General features: G+C 52.3%; 1 protein-coding gene across 1 annotated transcript in view; it reads right to left on the reverse strand.

The window, feature by feature from the left end:
* The window catches only part of strc1 (stereocilin 1), a 99,398-nt gene that overhangs the window by 13,978 nt on the left and 60,715 nt on the right, over positions 1-24,705 (reverse strand). Inside the window, exons 21-25 of the mRNA XM_073032734.1 lie at positions 21,926-22,118; positions 19,333-19,502; positions 16,677-16,832; positions 14,346-14,488; positions 6,716-6,864 (exon numbers count right to left, since the gene is read on the reverse strand). Coding sequence (XP_072888835.1) covers positions 6,716-6,864; positions 14,346-14,488; positions 16,677-16,832; positions 19,333-19,502; positions 21,926-22,118 — 811 coding nt within the window. The remainder of the gene's footprint in view (positions 1-6,715; positions 6,865-14,345; positions 14,489-16,676; positions 16,833-19,332; positions 19,503-21,925; positions 22,119-24,705) is intronic.

The following is a 24,705-nucleotide window of genomic DNA, read 5'->3' on the forward strand; positions in this document are numbered from 1 at the left end:
CCTTCAATGACTGGTGTACAATGACACCCAGGTCTCGTTGCATCTCCCCTTTTCCTAATCGGCCACCGTTCAGATAATAATCTGTTTTCCTGTTCTTGCAACCAAAGTGGATAACCTCACATTTATCCACATTAAATTGCATCTGCCATGAATTTGCCCACTCACCTAACCTATCCAAGTCACCCTGCATCCTCTTAGCATCCTCCTCACAGCTAACGCCACCGCCCAGCTTCGTGTCATCCACAAACTTGGAGATGCTGCATTTAATTCCCTCATCTAAATCATTAATATATATTGTAAACAACTGGGGACCCAGCACTGAGCCTTGCGGTACCCCACTAGTCACTGCCTGCCATTCTGAAAAGGCCCCGTTTACTCTCACTCTTTGCTTCCTGTCTGCCAACCAATTCTCTATCCACATCAATACCATACCCCCAATACCGTGTGTTTTAAGTTTGCACACTAATCTCCTGTGTGGGACCTTGTCAAAAGCCTTTTGAAAATCTAAATATACCATATCCACTGGCTCTCCCCTATCCACTCTACTAGTTACATCTTCAAAAAATTCTATAAGATTCGTCAGTCATGATTTTCCTTTCACAAATCCATGCTGACTTTGTCCGATGATTTCACCTCTTTCCAAATGTGCTGTTATCACATCTTTGATAACCGACTCTAGCATTTTCCACACCACCAATGTCAGACTAACCGGTCTATAATTCCCTGGTTTCTCTCTCCCTCCTTTTTTAAAAAGTGGGGTTACATTAGCCACCCTCCAATCCTCAGGAACTAATCCAGAATCTAAGGAGTTTTGAAAAATTATCACTAATGCATCCACTATTTCTTGGGCTACTTCCTTAAGCACTCTGGGATGCAGACCATCTGGCCCTGGGGATTTATCTGCCTTTAATCCCTTCAATTTACCTGTCACCACTTCCCTACTAACATGTATTTCCCTCAGTTCCTCCATCTCACTAGACCCTCAGTCCCTTACTATTTCCGGAAGATTATTTATGTCCTCCTTAGTGAAGACAGAACCAAAGTAGTTATTCAATTGGTCTGCCATGTCTTTGTTCCCTATGATCAATTCACCTGTTTCTGACTGTAAAGGACCTACATTTGTCTTGACCAATCTTTTTCTTTTCACATATCTATAAAAGCTTTTACAATCAGTTTTTATGTTCCCTGCCAGCTTTCTCTCATAATCTTTTTTTCCCTTTCCTAATTAAGCCCTTTGTCCTCCTCTGCTGGTCTCTGAATTTCTCCCAGTCCTCAGGTGTGCCACTTTTTTTGCTAATTTATATGTTTCTTCTTTGGACTTGATACTATCCCTAATTTCCCTTGTCAGCCACGGGTGCACTACCTTCCCTGGTTTATTCTTTTGCCAAACTGGGATGAACAATTGTTGTAGTTCATCCATGCGATCTTTAAATGCTTGCCATTGCATATCCACCGTCAACCCTTTAAGTATCATTTGCCAGTCTATCTTAGATAATTCACATCTCATACCTTCAAAGTTACCCTTCTGTAAGTTCAGAACCTTTGTTTCTGAATTAACTATGTCACTCTCCATCTTAATGAAGAATTCCACCATATTATGGTCACTCTTACCCAAGGGGCCTCGCACGACAAGATTGCTAACTAACCCTTCCGCATTGCTCAATACCCAATCTAGAATGGCCTGCTCTCTCGTTGTTTCCTCAACATGTTGGTTCAGAAAATGATCCTGCATATATTCCAAGAAATCCTCTTCCTCAGCACCCTTACCAATTTGGTTCGCCCAATCTATATGTAGATTGAAGTCACCCATTATAACTACTGTTACTTTATTACACGCATTTCTAATTTCCTGTTTAATGCCATCCCCAACCTCACTACTACTGTTAGGTGGCCTGTACACAACTCCCACCAGCGTTTTCTGCCCCTTAGTGTTATGCAGCTCTACCCATATCGATTCCACATCCTCCAGGCTAATGTCCTTCCTCTCTATTGCGTTAATCTCCTCTCTAACCAGCAATGCTACCCCACCTCCTTTTCTTTCCTGTCTATCCCTCCTGAATATTGAATATCCCTGGATGTTGAGCTCCCATCCTTGGTCACCCTGGAACCATGTCTGTAATCCCAACTATATCATATTCCTTAATAACTATCTGCACATTCAATTCAACCACCTTGTTACGAATGCTCCTCGCATTGACACACAAAGCCTTCAGGCTTGTTTTTACAACACACTTAGCCCTTATACAATTATGTTGAAAAGTGGCTCTTTTTGCTTTTTGCCCTGGATTTGCCTGCCTGCCACTTTTACTTTTCAACTTACTACTTTTTGCTTCTACCCTCATTTTACACCCCTCTGTCTCTCTGCACTTGTTCCCATCCCCCTGCCACATTAGTTTAAAGCCTCCTGAACAGCAGTAGCAAACGTTCCCCCTAGGACATTGGTTCCAGTCCAGCCCAGGTGCAGACCGTCCTGTTTATACCGGTCCCACCTCCCCCAGAACTGGTTCCAATGCTCCAGAAATTTGAATCCCTCCCCCTTGCACCATTTTTCAAGCCACGTATTCATCTGAAATATTCTCCTATTTCTATTCTGACTAGCACGTGGCACTGGTAGTAATCCAGAGATTATTACCTTTGTGGTCCTACTTTTTAGTTTATCTCCTAACTCCCTAAGTTCACCTTGTAGGACCTCATCCCGTTTTTTACCTATATCGTTGGTACCTACGTGCACCACGACCACTGGCTGTTCACCCTCTCATTCCAGAATGTCCTGCAGCCGCTCAGAGACATCCTTGACCCTTGCACCAGGGAGGCAACATACCATCCTGGAGTCTCGTTTGCAGCCGCAGAAACGCCTATCTATTCCCCTTACAATTGAATCCCCTATCACTATAGCTCTCCCACTCCTTTTCCTTCCCTCCTGTGCCACAGAGCCACCCATGGTGCAATGAACTCGGCTGCTGCCTTCCCCTGATGAGACATCTCCCCCAACAGTATCCAAAACAGTATATCTGTTTAGGAGGGAGAAGACCTCAGGGGACTCCTGCACTACCTGCCTACTGCTACGCTGTCTAGTGGCCACCCCTTCCCTTTCTGCCTGTGTAGCCTTTACCTGCGGTGTGGCCAACTCACTGAACGTGTTATTCACGACTTTCTCAGCATCGCGGATGCTCCAGTATGAATCCAATCGCAGCTCCAGACGCTCAATGCGGTCTGCCAGAAGCTGCAGCTGGACACACTTCCTGCACACATAGTCGTCAAGGCCACTGGAAGTATCCCTGATTTCCCACATGCTGCAGGATGAACAAACCACGGGGCCGATCTCAGCTGCCATGAGACCCAATACTTGCCTCAACTTTTGAAACTTTCTCCTTTGAAAGGAACTTACCTGGCCTTACCTCACTTGGAGTGAAGCTCGTCCTCAGCCTCTTCTCATCGAAGCCTCTCGAGTCAAAGCCTCAAATCTCCACTCCTTCACTGGCCCACAACAGGAAGCCAGGACCCACCCTGAGGGCCGCAAACAGCAGCACGATACGGACATACGGCACCCGCACAGTGCAGCTGCAGTTCGGCGCCAGCTGGTTCACGTGGGTCTTCATGCTGGCCGCGGTGGCCCAGCCACTCCTGGGGGCAGACTTCTTGCGACTTGCAAGGGAAAGGACTGGTACATGCCGAGACTTTCCAGACATTCTCCCTGTGGGTGAAGCCAAGTTGCCAGCCCCACACCTGGACTCCGTCATGCTGTCGGACAACGAATTCACCTGGCGGACTTTCCATCGATTCTGGCACCGCAGTTCACGGCAGCCATGCCCAGACACGGGGTACAGCACCACATCCCGACCCAGGGACCACCCCTCCACGCCCGCGCACGAAGGCTTCCCCCGGAAAAGCTCCGCCTGGCGAAGGAGGAGTTCAAGAGAATGGAGGAATTGAGGATCTTACGGCGGTCCGACAGCCCATGGGCCTCCCCCCTGCACAGGGTGCCCAAAGCAGCCAGGGGTTGGAGACCATACGGCAACTACCGCAGACTGAACGAGGCTACAACTCCAGGCCGCTACCCCGTGCCGCACATACAGGACTTTACAGCAAACCTGCATGGGGCAAGAATCTTTTCCAAAGCAGACCTCGTCCGGGGATACCACCAAATCCCAGTGCACCCTGAAGACATCCCCAAAACAGCACTCATCACCCCGTTCGGCCTGTTCGAGTTCCTCCGAATGCCGTTCGGCCTGAAGTATGCCGCACAGACGTTCCAGCAGCTAATGGACGCGGTGGGACACGACCTGGACTTTGCGTTCATCTATTTAGACGACATCCTTATAGCCAGCAGTAGTCGCCAGGAGCATCTGTCCCACCACCGCCAGCTCTACTCCCGCCTGAGTGATTTCGGCCTCACGATCAACCCGGCCAAATGCCAGTTCAGTCTCGATGCCATCGACTTCCTGGGCCACCGGATTACCAAAGACGGGGCAACACCTCTGCCCGCCAAGGTAGACGCGATCCGCCACTTTGCCCGGCCCAACATGGTCAAAGGCCTGCAGGAGTTTGTTGGTATGGTGAACTTCTACCACCGTTTCCTCCCCTCAGCAGCCCGTATCATGCGCCCTTTGTACACCCTGATGTCGGGTAAAGGCAAGGACATTACTTGGGACGAGGAGGCCACGGCCGCTTTCGTTAAAGCCAAGGAAGCCTTGGCAGATGCCGCGATACTGTTGCACCCCAGAACGGACGTTCCGACCGCCCTCACAGTGGACGCATCCGACACAGCAGTCGGTGGGGTGCTGGAGCAGCACATCGAGGGGCGTTGGCAATCCCTGGCATTCTTCAGCAAGCACCTACGACCACCCGAACTCAAGTACAGTGCTTTCGACTGGGAGCTGTTGGCACTGTATCTGGCAATCCGGCATTTCAGGTACTTCTTAGAAGGCAGGCCGTTCGCCGCGTTCACGGACCACAAACCGTTGACCTTCGCGTTCACAAAGGTGTCCGATCCCTGGTCAGCTTGCCAGCAGCGACATCTGTCCTACATCTCCGAGTACACGACAGACATCCAGCATGTCTCGGGAAAGGACAACGTCGTGACAGACGCACTCTCCAGACCAGCTGTCCAGGCCCTGTCCCCGGGGGTGGACTATGCAGCACTGGCGGAGGCGCAGCAGGCAGACGATGAGATGCCCAGCTACAGGACCGCAGTCTCGGATTTGCAGCTGCAGGACTTTCTCGTAGGCCCAGGTGAGAGGACCCTCCTGTGCGACGTGGCTACCGGCCAACCTCGCCCCATCGTCCCAGCAGCCTGGAGGCGGCGAGTTTTCGACTCCATACACGGTTTGGCACACCCATCTATCAGGACAACCGTCTAGCTGGTCTCCAGCAAGTTTGCGTGGCATGGACTTCGCAAGCAGGTCAGTGAATGGGCCAGAACGTGCGCGCAGTGCCAAACAGCCAAGGTGCAGCGGCACACTAAAGCCCCGCCACAGCAGTTTGAACCCACCCACCAGAGGTTCAACCACATTCATGTGGATGTCGTGGGCCCCCTACCAGTGTCCCGAGGAGCACGGTACCTCCTAACTATGGTAGACCGGTTCACGAGGTGGCCAGAGGCGGTCCCGCTCACCGACACATCTGCCGATTCCTGCGCCCAAGCACCGATTACAACCTGGGTAGCACAGTTCAGGGTACTGACCCACATTACCTCCGACAGAGGCGCCCAGTTCACCTCCAACCTCTGGTCGGCTGTGGCCAGCCTGTTGGGAACGCAGCTACACCACACAACTGCCTACCACCCACAGTCGAACGGACTGGTGGAACGCTTCCACCGTCACTTGAAGTCGGCTCTCATGACCTGCCTGAGAGGACCTAACTGGGTGGACGAGCTTCCCTGGGTCCTGCTTGGAATTTGACGAGGATCTGCACGCCTCGTCGGCCGAGTTGGTATACGGCGCACCCCTGGCCGTCCCAGGAGAGTTCATACCAGCCCCAAGGGGGCAAGAGGAAGAACCCGCAGCAGTCCTGGACAGACTATGCGAGAGGCTCGGCAACCTGGCCCCCGTACTGACTTCAAAGCACGGACGGACCCCGACCCATGTACCCAAAGACATGCAGAACTGTAAGTTTGTGTTTGTACGAAGGGGCGGACACCGGGCACCGCTACAGCAGCCGTTCAAGGTGATCAACAACAACGAGTCCACGTACGTTCTGGACACCGTAGGCACGCCACACTGGCACCACAATGTGTGGCGACACCTGCGGGCTGCCCCCAGGACATCCTTGGGCTGTGTTGGTTGTTAACACAAACAATGCATTTCACTGTATTGTGGCCACCCACTTTCTGCTCAGGCGAACCGGCTCACAAATAGCCAGCGCGCGGGGGGAGACTTTGGGAATGCACCTCTGACGTCATTTCCGCCCGGAGAGGGCGGGCGCTAGGGATTAAATGCCAGCGCCGCGAAGTTTGAATAAACTAGTCTCGAAACGACTTACCGACTGAGTGTCGTTGTCTCTAGCTCTGTATGTAGTACATCGCTACAGTATGTCCATGTGGTAAATGAATGAATAAATCTGAATCTGAAAATGGCCATCCCACAGACCCCACTCAACACAGACTTCCTCCAGCAGTTTGTTTCTTTTTTCACAAGATAATCTGTTCCCCAAGCAGAATAAAAACCCCTCAAATGACAACGAGCCACTCTTACACACTGATCTGGAAGTTGCTTACCTGCGATGGAACCGACTTCAATGAATTCTTCAGCTCGCCACAGGCTGACGTCTCTGAATGTCTGCGGGTGAGTAACGAGGCCGGCTAGGCTGTGTAGCTGGGACTCATCGCACGGCAGACTCAAACTCCCGATCCACAGAACGGCCATACTGTGATTTTACAATGCACCACATGAAAGGACAGCCAAAAACCATGTTCAAGAAGATAAAAAGCAACAAATTAAACTGTGGAACTGGGAGGACATATAATTCCAGATACACATGAGTATAATGTCTCATTACCAACGCTCAACAGCGGTTATACAGAAGATACTGACTACTCAGCTGGTGTTCCCACGTGAGCTGCATCTCACCACGCCTGTTCTCACCGTATCAACGTTTACGGCAATGGTGTGGAGGTCCAGGGATTGAGAACTTCAACATCATCTGTCTGGCTGCATCATTGTGTGGTACGAAAGCTGCAAGGCGTTGGACCACAAGACCCTACAGCGGACAGTAACTCTGCTGCTACCCCCCATTTGTGACATTTAACAGGAGTGTAGTGGATGAAGGGCCCGATGCATTATCGAGGATCCCTACCACCCAGCCCGCAATCTCTTTGACCCACTACCATCAGAGAGGAGGTACAGAGGCATCAGAACTCGGACTGTCAGACTGGCTGTGAGACTAATGAATACCCTGCCACCACCCACGTTTCCTCACTGGAACAGCGAGCGCACTATATGCACTCTGAGTTACATTTTATTGACTTAATTGTAGAAATACTTTGGTTTATGTACCGTGTGAGACATATGTTCTGTGAGTGCACCGTGGCCTGGAGGAATGTTGTTGCATTTGATTGTATTTATAGTAAATGTTCTGCCTCTGATTGCAAGAAACTGCAGAGAGTTGTGGACGCGGCTCAGCACATCACAGAAACCAGCCTCCCCTCCACGGACTCGGCCTGTGCCTCCACTCCACGGACTCGGCCGGTGCCTCCCCTCTCACGGACTCGGCCGGTGCCTCCCCTCCACGGACTCGGCCGGTGCCTCCCCCACCACGGACTCGGCCTGTGCCTCCCCTCCACGGACTCGGCCTGTGCCTCCCCCTCTCACGGACTCGGCCGGTGCCTCCCCTCCACGGACTCGGCCTGTGCCTCCCCCTCTCACGGACTCGGCCTGTGCCTCCCCTCTCACGGACTCGGCCGGTGCCTCCCCCTCTCACGGACTCGGCCGGTGCCTCCCCCACCACGGACTCGGCCTGTGCCTCCCCCTCTCACGGACTCGGCCGGTGCCTCCCCCACCACGGACTCGGCCGGTGCCTCCCCCTCTCACGGACTCGGCCGGTGCCTCCCCTCTCACGGACTCGGCCTGTGCCTCCCCCTCTCACGGACTCGGCCTGTGCCTCCCCTCTCACGGACTCGGCCGGTGCCTCCCCTCCACGGACTCGGCCTGTGCCTCCCCTTCTCACGGACTCGGCCGGTGCCTCCCCCTCCACGGACTCGGCCTGTGCCTCCCCCTCTCACGGACTCGGCCGGTGCCTCCCCTCTCACGGACTCGGCCGGTGCCTCCCCTCCACGGACTCGGCCGGTGCCTCCCCCACCACGGACTCGGCCTGTGCCTCCCCTCCACGGACTCGGCCTGTGCCTCCCCCTCTCACGGACTCGGCCGGTGCCTCCCCTCCACGGACTCGGCCTGTGCCTCCCCCTCTCACGGACTCGGCCTGTGCCTCCCCTCTCACGGACTCGGCCGGTGCCTCCCCCTCTCACGGACTCGGCCGGTGCCTCCCCCACCACGGACTCGGCCTGTGCCTCCCCCTCTCACGGACTCGGCCGGTGCCTCCCCCACCACGGACTCGGCCGGTGCCTCCCCCTCTCACGGACTCGGCCGGTGCCTCCCCCTCCACGGACTGGGCCGGTGCCTCCCCTCCACGGACTCGGCCTGTGCCTCCCCTTCTCACGGACTCGGCCGGTGCCTCCCCCTCCACGGACTCGGCCTGTGCCTCCCCCTCTCACAGACTCGGCCGGTGCCTCCCCCTCCACGGACTCGGCCTGTGCCTCCCCCTCTCACAGACTCGGCCGGTGCCTCCCCCTCTCACAGACTCGGCCGGTGCCTCCCCCTCCACGGACTCGGCCGGTGCCTCCCCTCCACGGACTCGGCCTGTGCCTCCCCCTCCACGGACTCGGCCTGTGCCCCCTCTCTCACGGACTCGGCCTGTGCCCCCTCTCTCACGGACTCGGCCTGTGCCTCCCCTCCACGGACTCGGCCGGTGCCTCCCCTCCACGGACTCGGCCTGTGCCTCCCCCTCCACGGACTCGGCCGGTGCTTCCTCTCACGGACTCGGCCTGTGCCCCCCCTCCACGGACTCGGCCGGTGCCTCCCCTCCACGGACTCGGCCTGTGCCTCCCCTCCACGGACTCGGCCTGTGCCCCCCCTCCACGGACTCGGCCTGTGCCTCCCCCTCCACGGACTCGGCCAGTGCTTCCTCTCACGGACTCGGCCTGTGCCCCCCCTCCACGGACTCGGCCTGTGCCTCCCCTCCACGGACTCGGCCTGTGCCTCCCCCTCCACGGACTCGGCCGGTGCCTCCCCTCCAAGGACTCGGCCGGTGCCTCCCCTCCAAGGACTCGGCCTGTGCCTCCCCTCCACGGACTCGGCCGGTGCCTCCCCCTCCACGGACTCGGCCGGTGCCTCCCCTCCAAGGACTCGGCCTGTGCCTCCCCTCCACGGACTCGGCCGGTGCCTCCCCTCCACGGACTCGGCCGGTGCCTCCCCTCTCACGGACTCGGCCTGTGCTCCCCCTCTCACGGACTCGGCCTGTGCCTCCCCCTCTCACGGACTCGGCCTGTGCCTCCCCCTCTCACGGACTCGGCCGGTGCCTCCCCCTCCACGGACTCGGCCTGTGCCTCCCCCTCTCACGGACTCGGCCTGTGCCTCCCCTCTCACGGACTCGGCCTGTGCCTCCCCCTCTCACGGACTCGGCCGGTGCCTCCCCCACCACGGACTCGGCCTGTGCCTCCCCTCCATGGACTCGGCCTGTGCCTCCCCCTCTCACGGACTCGGCCTGTGCCTCCCCTCCATGGACTCGGCCTGTGCCTCCCCCTCTCACGGACTCGGCCTGTGCCTCCCCCTCCACGGACTCGGCCGGTGCCTCCCCCTCTCACGGACTCGGCCTGTGCCTCCCCTCCACGGACTCGGCCTGTGCCTCCTCTCACGGACTCGGCCTCATGGACTCAATAAAAGAAGCCAACACAATCAAACACCATCCACCCCAGTCATTCTCACTTCTCCTCCACCGACTGCGCAGAAGATACAAAAGCCTGAAAGCACGTAAACCAGGCTCAGTAAACAGCTCTGTCCTGCTGTTTTAAGACTATCAAATGATCCCATGGGACGATAAAATGGGCTCTTGTGCTCAGTCTACTTCATTATGGCCTTACACCTTACTCTCTACCTGCACTGCACTTCCCCTGCTACGCTTTATCCTGCATCCTCCCGTTGTTTTTCCTTCTACCATCTCAACGCACCATTGTAATGAAATGATCTGGTTGCCTCAAGAGGATGGCATCATCACCCGAGTCACACCCTCTTCTCACTGTCGGGGAGGGCCCCCACCCCCCACCCCCCCGGGTCACACCCTCTTCTCACTGTCGGGGAGGGCCCTCACCCCCGGGTCACACCCTCTTCTCACTGTCAGGGAGGGCCCCCACCCCCCCGGGTCACACTCTCTTCTCACTGTCGGGGAGGGCCCCCACCCCCCACCCCCCCGGGTCACACCCTCTTCTCACTGTCAGGGAGGGCCCCCACCCCCCCGGGTCACACTCTCTTCTCACTGTCAGTGAGGGCCCCCACCCCCCACCCCCCCGGGTCACACCCTCTTCTCACTGTCAGGGAGGGCCCCCACCCCCTGGGTCACACTCTCTTCTTACTGTCAGGGAGGGCCCCCACCCCCTGGGTCACACTCTCTTCTTACTGTCAGGGAGGGCCCCCACCCCCCCGGGTCACAACCTCTTCTCACTGTCAGTGAGGGCCCTCACCCCCGGGTCACACCCTCTTCTCACTGTCAGGGAGGGCCCCCACCCCCTGGGTCACACTCTCTTCTTACTGTCAGGGAGGGCCCCCACCCCCGGGTCACACCCTCTTCTCACCATCGGGGAGGGCCCCCACTCCCCGGGTCACACCCTCTTCTCACCGTCAGGGAGGGCCCCCACCCCCCGGGTCACACTCTCTTCTCACTGTCGGGGAGGGCCCCCACCCCCCGGGTCACACTCTCTTCTCACTGTCAGGGAGGGCCCCCACCACCCAGGTCACACTCTCTTCTCACCGTCAGGGAGGGCCCCACCCCCCACCCCCCCCGGGTCACACTCTCTTCTCACCGTCAGGGAGGGCCCCCACCCCCCACCCCCCCGGGTCACACCCTCTTCTCACTGTCAGGGAGGGCCCCCACCCCCTGGGTCACAATCTCTTCTTACTGTCAGGGAGGGCCCCCACCCCCTGGGTCACACTCTCTTCTTACTGTCAGGGAGGGCCCCCACCCCCCCGGGTCACAACCTCTTCTCACTGTCAGTGAGGGCCCTCACCCCCGGGTCACACCCTCTTCTCACTGTCAGGGAGGGCCCCCACCCCCTGGGTCACACTCTCTTCTTACTGTCAGGGAGGGCCCCCACCCCCGGGTCACACCCTCTTCTCACCATCGGGGAGGGCCCCCACTCCCCGGGTCACACCCTCTTCTCACCGTCAGGGAGGGCCCCCACCCCCCGGGTCACACTCTCTTCTCACTGTCGGGGAGGGCCCCCACCCCCCGGGTCACACTCTCTTCTCACTGTCAGGGAGGGCCCCCACCACCCAGGTCACACTCTCTTCTCACCGTCAGGGAGGGCCCCACCCCCCCCCCCCCCCCCCGGGTCACACTCTCTTCTCACCGTCAGGGAGGGCCCCCACCCCCCCGGGTCACACTCTCTTCTCACCGTCAGGGAGGGCCCCCACCCCCCACCCCCCCCGGGTCACACCCTCTTCTCACTGTCGGGGAGGGCCCCCACCCCCTGGGTCACACCCTCTTCTCACTGTCAGTGAGGGCCCCCACCCCCCGGGTCACACCCTCTTCTCACTGTCAGTGAGGGCCCCCACCCCCCCCGGGTCACACTCTTCTCACTGTCAGGGAGGGCCCCCACCCCCGGGTCACACCCTCTTCTCACTGTCAGGGAGGGCCCCCACCCCCGGGTCACACCCTCTTCTCACTGTCGGGGAGGGCCCCCACCCCCCGGGTCACACTCTCTTCTCACTGTCGGGGAGGGCCCCCACCCCCCGGGTCACACTCTCTTCTCACCGTCAGGGAGGGCCCCCACCCCCCACCCCCCACCCCCCCCGGGTCACACTCTCTTCTCACCGTCAGGGAGGGCCCCCACCCCCCACCCCCCCGGGTCACACTCTCTTCTCACCGTCAGGGAGGGCCCCCACCCCCCCACCCCCCCGGGTCACACCCTCTTCTCACCGTCGGGGAGGGCCCCCACCCCCTGGGTCACACCCTCTTCTCACTGTCGGGGAGGGCCCCCACCCCCTGGGTCACACCCTCTTCTCACCGTCAGGGAGGGCCCCCACCCCCCGGGTCACACCCTCTTCTCACCGTCAGTGAGGGCCCCCACCCCCCGGGTCACACCCTCTTCTCACTGTCAGTGAGGGCCCCCACCCCCCGGGTCACACCCTCTTCTCACTGTCGAGGAGGGCCCCCACCCCCCGGGTCACACCCTCTTCTCACTGACAGGGAGGGCCCCCACCCCTCACCCCCCGGGTCACACCCTCTTCTCACTGTCAGGGAGGGCCCCCACCCCCCGGGTCACACTCTCTTCTCACTGTCGGGGAGGGCCCCCACCCCCTGGGTCACACTCTCTTCTCACTGTTAGGGAGGGCCCCCACCCCCTGGGTCACACTCTCTTCTCACTGTCAGGGAGGGCCCCCACCCCCCACCCCCCCGGGTCACACCCTCTTCTCACTGTCGGGGAGGGCCCCCACCCCCTGGGTCACACTCTCTTCTCACTGTCAGGGAGGGCCCCCACCCCCCGGGTCACACCCTCTTCTCACTGTCGAGGAGGGCCCCCACCCCCCGGGTCACACTCTCTTCTTACTGTCAGGGAGGGCCCCCACCACCCAGGTCACACTCTCTTCTCACCGTCAGGGAGGGCCCCCACCCCCCACCCCCCGGGTCACACCCTCTTCTCACCGTCAGGGAGGGCCCCCACCCCCGGGTCACACTCTCTTCTCACTGTCAGGGAGGGCCCCCACCCCCCCGGGTCACACTCTCTTCTCACTGTCAGTGAGGGCCCCCACCCCCTGGGTCACACCCTCTTCTCACTGTCAGGGAGGGCCCCCACCCCCCCGGGTCACACCCTCTTCTCACCGTCAGGGAGGGCCCCCACCCCCCCGGGTCACACTCTCTTCTCACTGCTACCAATGAGGTACAGGAGCCTGAAGACACACTGTCAGTGTTTTAGGAACAGCTTTTCCCCCTCTGCTATCAGATTTCTGAACAGACCATGAACACTAACTCACAACTTTTGCTTTCTTTTTTGTCCTACTTATTTAACTTAAAAGTATATATATTTATTATTTGTAATTTATAGTATTTTTACATATTGCACTGCACTACTGCCAGAAAACAACAAATTCCATGACACACATCAGTAACAATAAACCTGACGCTGATCTCTCTGGTCCATTTCAGATCAGTGATTGAGATTATTTCATAAGATACAGTGCAAGAAAAGTTTTTCATTGTACATGTGACAATACTAAACCCAGTCAGTTTAATCATTGTGCATACAAATGTGACTGTACATCATGTGGTGCGTCAGTGTGAAGTGTTAGCTGAGAAGTTTCTGCTCAGATCAGACACACTCCACCCCTGAATTCTGTCCATCCACCATAACATAAGCTTTCAAGAACTTTAAAACCACTTTAAAAGAACCACAAAAGTTTAATTTCATTTTTTCAGCCCTGCTTCAACTGATCTATCCCATAAGATTATAAAACATCGGATAGGATGAGGCTATTTGGCCCATCGAGTCTGCTCCGTCATGCAATCAAGGCTTATTGTCACTCTCAATCCCATTCTCCTGCCTTCTACCCATAACCTTTGACACCCTGACTAATCAAGAATTAACCTTTGCTTTAGAGATACCCAATGACTTGACCTCCACAGCCGTTTGTGGCAATGAATTCCTGGCTAAAGAAGTTCCTCCTCACCTCTGTTCAAAAGGGATGTCCTTCTGTCCTGAAGCTGTGCCCTCCAGTCCTCGACTCCCCCCGTTATAAGAAACATCCTCTACACATCCAGTCTATCTAGTCTTTCCAATATTCGGTAGGTTTCAATGAGAGCTCTCCTCATTCTTCTAAATTCTGGAGAGTACAGGCCCAGAACCATCAAACGCCCCTCATATGTTAACCCTTTCAATCCTAGAATCATTGTCGTGAAACTTCTCTGAACCCTCTCCAATGCCAACACATCCTTTCTTAGAAAATGGGCCCAAAACTGCTCACAACACTATTCAAGAGATCCCTCAAATGAACTCATGCCATTCATTGACCAGGACAATCCTGGACCTCTTAGCTAAAAGACTGGCCTTTTATGACAATCCAGGTAAGTCTGACGTTGCCTACCTGAACTGCATTGGGTTTATCGCAGACATGTCAGCTGGTTTGATGCCACAAATGATGTGTCCCAGAGCAACCAGAATGGCCGAATCCAGCTCATCCACTCTGAGCCTGTTCACATGCAGGAACGTTGTAAACAACACAGTGAGCTGGAACAAAGATTAAACTGTCCTTTAGTGCAAACTCAAGATTAAATAATGCAGAAGGGCAAAACTCTCCCCATTTGCTATGATGACAAATTCAAGGTTTGCAGTTGTTTTTCTATCCATACTCTTTCTGTGATTTAAACCTCATCCTGAAGAAGTTAAAAGCAAATAAGTACGATAATTGTTATTTCAGAGATACAGGACGGTAACAGGCTTTTCTGGCCCAATGAGCCTGTAGCGCCCAATTCCACCCTTGTGGGTGTAATGCTGAGATAGATTCCTTTACAGTGCTGTCCTATTATGCTGATATACAATGCAAATATGTCCTAGTATGCAAATATACTGTGCTAATATATCCTAATATGCTAATATACAGTGCTAATGTCATACTATATCCTAATATACAAATATACAGGGCTAATGTCCTAGTATATCCTAAAATCCTCTTATACAGTGCTATTATGTCTTAATATAGTGTACTATGTCCTAATATGTACTAACATACAGTCATGTCCTAATGTGATGATATAAGTTCCTAACATACAACACTATCCTAATAACCTCATCTGCCTCATGATGCTGAAAATCTCAACATAACTTTATCCAACTTCCTTTTGAAAATCTCCTTTAAGGTACTGCATTTCCGATCAAAGAGTATTTTAATCAAGGAGGGTGGAATGAAGGTTGTGGGGGCATATCAAGATCCAGGGATTAATTCTGGATGTAGCTCTTCAGCTTGGCAAGGATCTTTCATGATTTCAACGAACAGCTAAGTCCAGGGTTACCGTCAATTCTCCACCGATTCTGATTCAGTTCAATAACTCATTGATATAACCTGGTGTTGTATTATACTGTATAATCATCATTATCCTTGTAGCAGAACTTTAATGCCTGTTTGTATTTTATCTAACTACCTACATACATGTAACTGTTTAGTATGTTTCCTAGTGGTCACAGTATGTATATGCAGTTGTTCAGTGTGTCCCGAGAGGTTACAGTTCTGTATGATTCTGGAAAGTTCCTTGGTATCACATTATTTGAATAGGGGCTGTCTGATTGGTCAACTCTTATCTACAAATTTGAATGGAACATCTCTCACCTATGGGGTCTGAGGAGGACAAAACACATTGCCCACCACCTTTAGTCTGTTTTCCTGTTCTTCGTTTTTAGCTACTAGGCTTTTGCAACTCTGCCTTTCCAATTCTCTTTGATTTTTCAAATGCTTAATGAAATGACCATGAAGCAACAGGTTTTATGCCTCTTTCCTGGCATACGAAAGAACCTTGGATCGAAAACATCAGATTCCAACACAGGTAAGGTACCAAGTAAATTGTGGTTTAAGTGAAGGACCCTGATCCAGCCCAGACGTGCAGACATCCTGATCCAGCCCAGACGTGCAGACATCCTGATCCAGCCCAGACGTGCACACACATCCTGATCCAGCCCAGACGTGCAGACATCCTGATCCAGCCCAGACGTGCAGACATCCTGATCCAGCCCAGACGTGCACACACATCCTGATCCAGCCCAGACGTGCAGACATCCTGATCCAGCCCAGACGTGCACTCACATCCTGATCCAGCCCAGACGTGCACTCACATCCTGATCCAGCCCAGACGTGCACTCACATCCTGATCCAGCCCAGGCATGCAGACATCCTGATCCAGCCCAGACGTGCACACACATCCTGATCCAGCCCAGACGTGCAGACATCCTGATCCAGCCCAGACGTGCAGACATCCTGATCCAGCCCAGACATGCACACACATCCTGATCCAGCCCAGACATGCACACACATCCTGATCCAGCCCAGACGTGCACTCACATCCTGATCCAGCCCAGACGTGCAGACATCCTGATCCAGCCCAGACTTGCACACACATCCTGATCCAGCCCAGACGTGCAGACATCCTGATCCAGCCCAGACGTGCAGACATCCTGATCCAGCCCAGACGTGCACACACATCCTGATCCAGCCCAGACGTGCAGACATCCTGATCCAGCCCAGACGTGCACACACATCCTGATCCAGCCCAGACGTGCAGACATCCTGATCCAGCCCAGAAGTGCACACACATCCTGATCCAGCCCAGACGTGCAGACATCCTAATCCATTCCAACACATGCAAATGCACACTTAGCTTCCCGCTATAGAGACTCACGATGGTATCAATCAGTCTGAGAAAGGCACCTTTTTGTTGGTCCACTCTGCAGTTTTACCCAGGGCTGCCACAGCACCCAGATCGGACAGGTCCAGCCTCATCAAATCCTTCTCTGGGAACTGGGTGGCTATCCGTCCTAGCTGTTCGATCACCTGAGGCGGCATCGCTGATACAGGTCTGTAGATCTGACAGAGCAGATTTATTGTGTGATGGTTGTGTAAAAAAAGCTACAGGCTACAAAGAACATACACTTTACCAGGGATGTATTCAAGAACTACAAGCTCCACTCTCTTGTCTTATCAGATTCCTTCTTCATCAGCCTTGTATCTCTTCCACCTATCACCTCCCAGCTTCTTACTTCAATCCCCGCCCCCACCCAGCCACCTTCCCCCTCATCTGGTCTCACCTATCACCTTCTGGCTTGTACTCCTTCCCTCTTCCCCCACCTCGTATTCTGGCTTCTTCCTCTTTCCTTTCCAATGCCGATGAAGGTCTTGGCCCAAAATATCGACTAGTCATTCCCATCCATAGACACTGCCTGACCAGCTGAGTTCCTCCAGTATTTTGTGTGTGTTGCTGTGGTGAACTACATATAACTGTCTGGACACGCCCCCTGCAGACTGCTCCTGTGGCCCCTCCTACTGACTGTGGCTCCTCCCACAGACCCCGGTATAAAGGCGATTGAGGCCTGAGCCCAGCCCTCAGTCTCCAGGATGTAGTATGGTGGTCAACTACTGCTTGTTCTTTCTTCCAGTCCAGTCAATAAAAGCCAATATCTCGCCTTCACATCTCAGAGAGAGTTATTGATGGTGCATCAGTTGCTTGGATTTCCAGCATCTACAGAACCTCTTGTGTACATGTTACCAAGTTTGTATTCGAGAACCAACACTTAAGATTTCTGTTTGACTGCTGCCATTGAGAACTCTACCCGCTTAGCATCATAGAATTAAACAGCAAGGAAACAGGCCCTGTGGCCCAACCAGTCCATACTAACCAGATTCCCATCTAAGCTGGTCCCATTTGCCTGTGCTTAGCCCTTATACTTTAAACTATTCCTGTCCAGTTACCTGTCTTTTAAATATTTTTATATATCTACCTCAACCATTTCTTACAATAGCTCATTCCATATACTGACCTCCAGGTGAAAAAGTTGCCCCTCCTCAAGTTCCTATAAATTTCTCCCCCCCCAACCTAAACCATTGTCTGCTAGTTCTTGATTCCCCCAACCCTGAGGAAAATCACAATATCGATGTCCTTGTGGTTTAATACACTTCTATAAAATCACACCTCTTCCTTCTGCACTCCAGTGAATAAAGTCCTAGCCTGCTCAAACTCTGTAACTCAGTCCCTCAAGTCCTGGCAACTTCTTCCTAATTCTTTTCCACAATATATTTTCATTTGATTCCTGCAATATGTATAAACAATCAGTAAGACACAATGAAACAGATTATATACAGTTATCTAGGTTACGGTCAATTGGGACAACCACTTATTCAGTACAACTCTTCAAGAACAAAAACCGATTAAGAAAATTGGGGGATTCCCTTTATTTATTTCAGACACTGTGCCACTTAATTGGGACAGGAGACTAAGTTTCTAACTAGTGTCAGTTGCGAGCACCTGTGCCACTGTTAGACGCCACACTGGACTTTGAGTGAACTGTTTTTAAATATCATCAGTTGCATGTGTTTGTGTTCAACAAGCAGTGATTTTTGTCACTGATAGGTGGTGAGAAATAAATAGTAAAACAGTTCAGAACCGTTTTGCTCACTGCGGTTTCAAGCTTGGAGATGCCGGAAACAGCCGGGAATGAAAATGAAATGATTTCACTACCTCAACAAGTTAGAAATATGATGAATTTAAAGGTATCAACAATCATCTTAAATGTTACAATGAAAGTGAAGATTTGGAGGATGCAATCATCAACAGCATTGTATGAATGCAGTCTATTATCTGCACTAGGTGCCTGAGCTGATTTTCATTGTGTATACTGGGTGAACTCCTCTGTCGTTACTAGTAGAAATTAATGCACAGTTTTCTAGTACTGTAGTATTATTGGAAATGTTCTAATTTGTTCTACATTTCATTTAAATACATCATTTGTTACTTAATCTGTCTTTTTAAAAAAATACCTTTTTAACTATTTCCATGAAACTTTGGCTAATTGGGGCAGCCGCTTAATTGAGCCAACGTGTACTGGTTCCGTGTACTGTGTCCCAATTAACTGGAATCCGTATATAAGAGTGAGAAGCATTCAGTACGTATTAGCTCAGTAAAATGGGCTGAGTTCCTCTCATTAAGGATTTATCATTGTAACTTATTTGAGGAGGCCATTCTACCATTGTATCTATGCTTGGCTAAATGCAGAGCCACTTGGGTTATCCTACTCCCCAGCTCTGGCTCACAATGGAAGAAATGGGACATAGGATAAGCAGGACAGAAACAGGTTATTCAGCCCATCTATTTCATGCTGGCATTCATGTTGCACACTCATCTCATCCCACCCAATCTCACCTCATCCAGCTATTCCAGGGGTTCCCAAATTGGGGTCTTGTTTAATGGGATTGGTCCATGGCACAGAAAAGGTTGGGAGTCTCAGATATACTTGCTTCTCCCTCACACTTGTCAAGCAACAACTCGTACACCCCATGGCCCTACCTTCTCAGGGCCGTGAAACATCGGTACCTGTTTAACTCTCTCCAGCAGCCAAAGAAGTTCGAATGGCTGAAAGTGAGGGTCTTGACCAATCATCTCCAAGCAGTTGATGAAGTCGTCGTCGGCCATGCCAATCAACGAATCGACAGTCCATGCGGAGGGGAGGGTAGTGCGGATGATGTTGCAGGTCAGGATGGGACCTAACACAAAACAATTGGAATCAGTATGTTCCTTGTGCCAAGTGCCTTTACCTGAACGTCTCTGTGTGTCTGTCACTCATGAAAGATCTCCAGGTCAAGAAGCTCAGCTTCCATTCCCTTACCCTGGATTCAGACAGACAGACAGACATACTTTATTGATCCCGAGGGGAAATTGGGTTTCGTTACAGCCGCACCAACCAAGAATAGTGAAGAAATATAGCAATATAAAACCATAAATAATTAAATAATAATAAGTTAATCATGCCAAGTGGAAATAAGTCCAGGACCAGCCTATTGGCTCAGGGTGTCTGACACTCCGAGGGAGGAGTTGTAAAGTTTGACGGCCACAGGTAGGAATGACTTCCTATGACGCTCAGTGTTACATCTCGATGGAATGAGTCTCTGGCTGAATGTACTCCTGTGCCTAACCAGTACATTATGGAGTCATTGTCCAAGATGGCATGCAACTTGGACAGCATCCTCTTTTCAGACACCATCGTCAAAGAGTCCAGTTCCACCCCCACAACATCACTGGCTTTACGAATGAGTCTGTTGATTCTGTTGGTGTCTGCTACCTTCAGCCTGCTGCCCCAGCACACAACAGCAAACATGATAGCACTGGCCACCACAGACTCGCAGAACATCCACAGCATCGTCCAGCAGATGTTAAAGGACCTCAGTCTCCGTAGGAAATAGAGACAGCTTTGACCCTTCTTGTAGACAGCCTCAGTGTTCTTTGACCAGTCCAGTTTATTGTCAATTCGTATCCCCAGGTATTTGTAATCCTCCACCATGTCCACACTGACCCCTTGGATGGAAACAGGGGTCACCAGTGCCTTAGCCCTCCTCAGGTCCACCACAAGCTCCTTAGTTTTTTTCACATTAAGCTGCAGATGATTCTGCTCACACCATGTGACAAAGTTTCCCACCGTAGCCCTGTACTCAGCCTCATCTCCCTTGCTGATGCATCCAACTATGGCAGAGTCATCAGAAAACTTCTGAAGATGGCAAGACTCTGTGCAGTAGTTGAAGTCCGAGGTGTAGATGGTGAAGAGAAAGGGAGACAGGACAGTCCCCTGTGGAGCCCCAGCGCTGCTGACCACTCTGTCTGACACACAGTGTTGCAAGCGCACGTACTGTGGTCTGCCAGTCTGGTAATCAATAATCCATGACACCTAGGAGCAGGCCCTGCAATGGGTAAGTGTGAACTGGTAGTGTAGTGGCTAGCATAGCCCTTTACAGCAGCAGCGATCAAGGTTCAATTCCCACCAATTATCCCCATAACCTCGTGTGTGTTTGTTCCCAATGCTCCGTCTTCTCCTCACGGGCTGGTTGTTTCGATGTACACGTGACAAATAAAGCTAATCTCTAACCTCTTTAAACATCGCCCAGCAGACAGAAAACAGGTAAACACTTTGCATTAGGGTTAAATCCCAATACAAACATATAACACAACAGACATGTTAACACAGTATAAAGGCGTTCCATACAATTTATCTCCAGTAAAATGCACACAAAGCCACAAAAAAAGGAAGATTAGGCTGTGACCAAAACAGAGATACCAGAGCAACACACAAAAAGTGCTGGAGGAACTCAGCAGGTCAGTTAGCACCTATGGAGAGGAATAAAAAGTCAGTGTTTCAGGCCAAAACCCTTCTTCGGGACTGGAAAGGAAGGAAGAGGAAAGATGGCAGAATAAAAAGGTGAGGAGCAGAAGGAAGATATGCTAGAAGGTGATAAGTGAAGCCAGGAGGGTGGGAAAGGTAAAGGGCAGGAGAGGAAGGAATCTGATAGGACAGGAGAGTGGACCATAGGAAGAAAGGAAGGAGGGGGGACACCAGGGAGAGGTGGTAGGAAGGTGAGAAGAGGTAAGAGGCCATTGTGGGGAAATAGAAGAAGAGGGGAGGCAAAGGGAATTTTTTTGAATCAGAAGGAGAAATAAATATTCATTCCATCAGGTTGGGGGCTACCCAGATGGAATACAAGGTGTTACTTTTCCAGCCAGAGAGTGGCTTCATCTTGGCACAAGAGGGGGCCATGGACTGACATATCGGAAGAGGATTAGGAATTGGAATTAAAATGTTTGGCCACCAGGAAGTTTTTGTTTTGTGCTAGACGACGCGGTCCCCCAACTTACGATGGCTCTCACCGATGTAGAGGAGGAGATTCACAGGTGAAGGGTTGCCTCACCTGGAAGGACTGTTTGGGGTTTTGAATGGAGGTGAATGGGCAGGTGTAGCACTTGGGCTACTTGCAGGGACAGGTGCCAGGAGAGACAACTGTGCAGAGAGAAGTGCCAGGAGATATTAAAGGCGGCTTTTCAGGAAGCAGGAGTGGAAGAGATTATACAGACCCGGCTGCAGAGTCTCTGCATCCTTTGTCTAAAGGTGCAAGTGGCCTGTGGCACAGTCACCTGTCCTCACCGTTTGTCGTCTGCCGCCGCTGCCTAGTATTGAGCAGTCCAACTGCAGTCTGTAACAATATTTGTTGTTTTCTAAAAAGGTCCTCGTGGTCAGAAGGTTCCATTGCTTGCTGGCAGGTAGAACCGAAAACACTTCCCTCCCACTGCTTCTGGCTGTGAAACAACATCTCAATCCTCTCCAAGACCAAAACATCCTGAAAGAACAGAGACAGATTGGGATTTTTGTAATTTTTCATCAATTTGATTGGGAATGTTTGCTGGGATCAATTAATCTTTGCTCTGGATACTTCAAAGTTCTAAATAAATTTATTATCAAAGTACGTATCTGTCACAGTATACAGCCCTGAGACTGATTTCCTTGTGGGCATTCACAGTAACTACAAAGAAACACAATAAAATCAATGAAGGTCCATAGCCAACAGGATGGACAAACAACCAATGTGCCAAAGACAGCACACCCTGCCAAAACAAAGAAAAAAATAGAAATAATAATAAATAAATAATCAATGAGTATCAAGAACTTGAGATGAAGAGTCCTTGGAAGTGAATCCATAGGTTGTGGGAACAGCTCAGTGTTGGTTTGAGTGAAGTTATCCCCTCTGGTTCAAGCACCTGATGGTCGAGGGGTAATACCTGTCCTCACCTGAATCTTTCTGGACTACATATATTCCTCACATTTCCCAAGGATTGTCTAACTCCCCTCGGAACATCTCTGAGTTCTTCAGCTCCACATAGAACACAGAGCAGTACAGCATAGGAACAGACCTTTCAGCCAACCACTATGTCAAACCCATCTACCTGCACGTGATTGATACCACTCCATTCTCTGCCTCTTTTTTCTTCTTTTGCCTGTCACACCTCTGCCGTTTCGGGCAGCAATGAAGGTCCTCCATTTCTGGTGGTGTTCAAGGTTTCCTTCATCATGTCAGTAGCTTCCTCTTGGTTTTCACTACTACCGGTCACGCAAGTCCCGGAACACCTTCACACTCAGATGTGGAAGGATTCTTCATTGCTGTTCCCGTAACAATTTTGTTTTAACATTCAGGGTTGTTAGCCCTGAGCTGAACCCCCGAACCTGGAGGACCAGTGGACCACTCTTAGTCTGGCCTCTACCCTTTGACCTGTCTGACATGGGTGACCCTACCAAGAGCCAAAGCATAAAGCCCTGACTCCGGCCAACAACGCTCTCCAGGTCACTGAGACACACAAGCCTCCAAACCCTATGACAAGGTTGTGGTCCTCCTGGAGGATTAGCTGCCTAAAAGTCTCTTAAGCCACTATCGCACCACCACCTCCGGAAGCCCGTTCCAGACATCTGCCCCTTGCTGTGTAAAAATACTCACTGCATACATCTCCTTCAAATGTTCCCCCTCTCTTTAAAGATATGTCTTCTAGTATCTGATGTTTCTCCCATGAGAAAAGGACTCCGACTGCTTATTCCATCTATCCCTCTTTATAAACATCTATCAGGTCTCCCCTCAGCCTCTGGTGCTCCAGAGAAAACAAACCACATTTGTCCAAACTCTCCATACAGCTAATACTTTCCAATCCATCCACACTACATCCAGCTGATGAACATGAGTGATTCTGCAGAACCTGGAAATCGGGTAGCAACTACGAAGGAGTTCTATAGTTGTACTGTGGAGAGCATTCTGACAGGCTGCATCACTGTCTGGTATGGAGAGGCTACTGCACAGGACTGAAAAAAGCTGCAGAAGGTTGCAAACCTAGTCAGCTCTATCTTGGGTACTAGCCTACAAAGTACCTGGGACATCTTCAGGGAGCGGTGTCTCAGAAAGGCAGCGTCCATTATTAAGGACCTCCAGCACCCAGGGCATGTCCTTTTCTCACTGTTACCATCAGGTAGGAGGTTCAGAAGCCTGTAGGCACACACTCAGTGATTCAGGAACAGCTTCTTCCCCTCTACCATCCGATTTCTAAATGGACATTGAATCTTTGGACACTACCTCATGTAAAAAAAAATACAGTATTTCTGTTTTTGCCCATTTTTAAAAATCTATTCAATATACGTAATCGATTTACTTGTTTATTTATTATTTACTTACTTTTCTCTCTGCTAGATTATATATTGCATAGAACTGCTGCTGCTACGATAACAAATTTCACGTCACCTGATTTAGAGAAAAATCAGCATTTCAGTCCAAGCCCTGATGAAGGGTCTCGGCCTGAAACATCAACTGTTTATTCCCCTCCATAGGCGCTGAGTGACTTGCGGAATTCCTCCAGCATTTAGTGTGTGTAATACCCACCTCAGCACCCTCTCCGGACCATCATATACACCTGAATTAATTCTCCAAGCTCAGTGAAGGACAAGTCCCATCTGTGCACCAGTCTTCATTGTACAACACTCCAAGCCTATACCATCCTGAGAACCCCTTTTTGAAAATGCCAGCCAGCACAATCAAAGACCCCACCCACCCCAGACATTCTCTCTCCTCCCCTCTCCCATCAGGCAGAAGACGCAAAAGCCTGAAAGCACGGCCCACTGAAAGAGTGGCACACTAGCACAGCGGTTAGCATAATGCTTTACAGTGCCAGCGACTGGAAGATGGGGGTTCAAATCCTGCCGCTGTCTGTAAGGAGTCGGTACACTCTTCCCGTGACCGCCTGAGTTTCCTCCCACATTCCAAAGCCGTGGAATGAGAGAGTGAGTAAAGCAAGGGCGTGTGATGTTGGTGCTGGAAGCGTGGTGACACCTGACACCTGTTCCCAGCACATCCTCAGACTCTGCTGGCCATTGACGCAAACATCACATCTCAC

This window comes from Hemitrygon akajei, chromosome 30 (genome assembly GCF_048418815.1).
Source record: "Hemitrygon akajei chromosome 30, sHemAka1.3, whole genome shotgun sequence".
Classification (NCBI taxonomy): Eukaryota; Metazoa; Chordata; class Chondrichthyes; order Myliobatiformes; family Dasyatidae; genus Hemitrygon; species Hemitrygon akajei.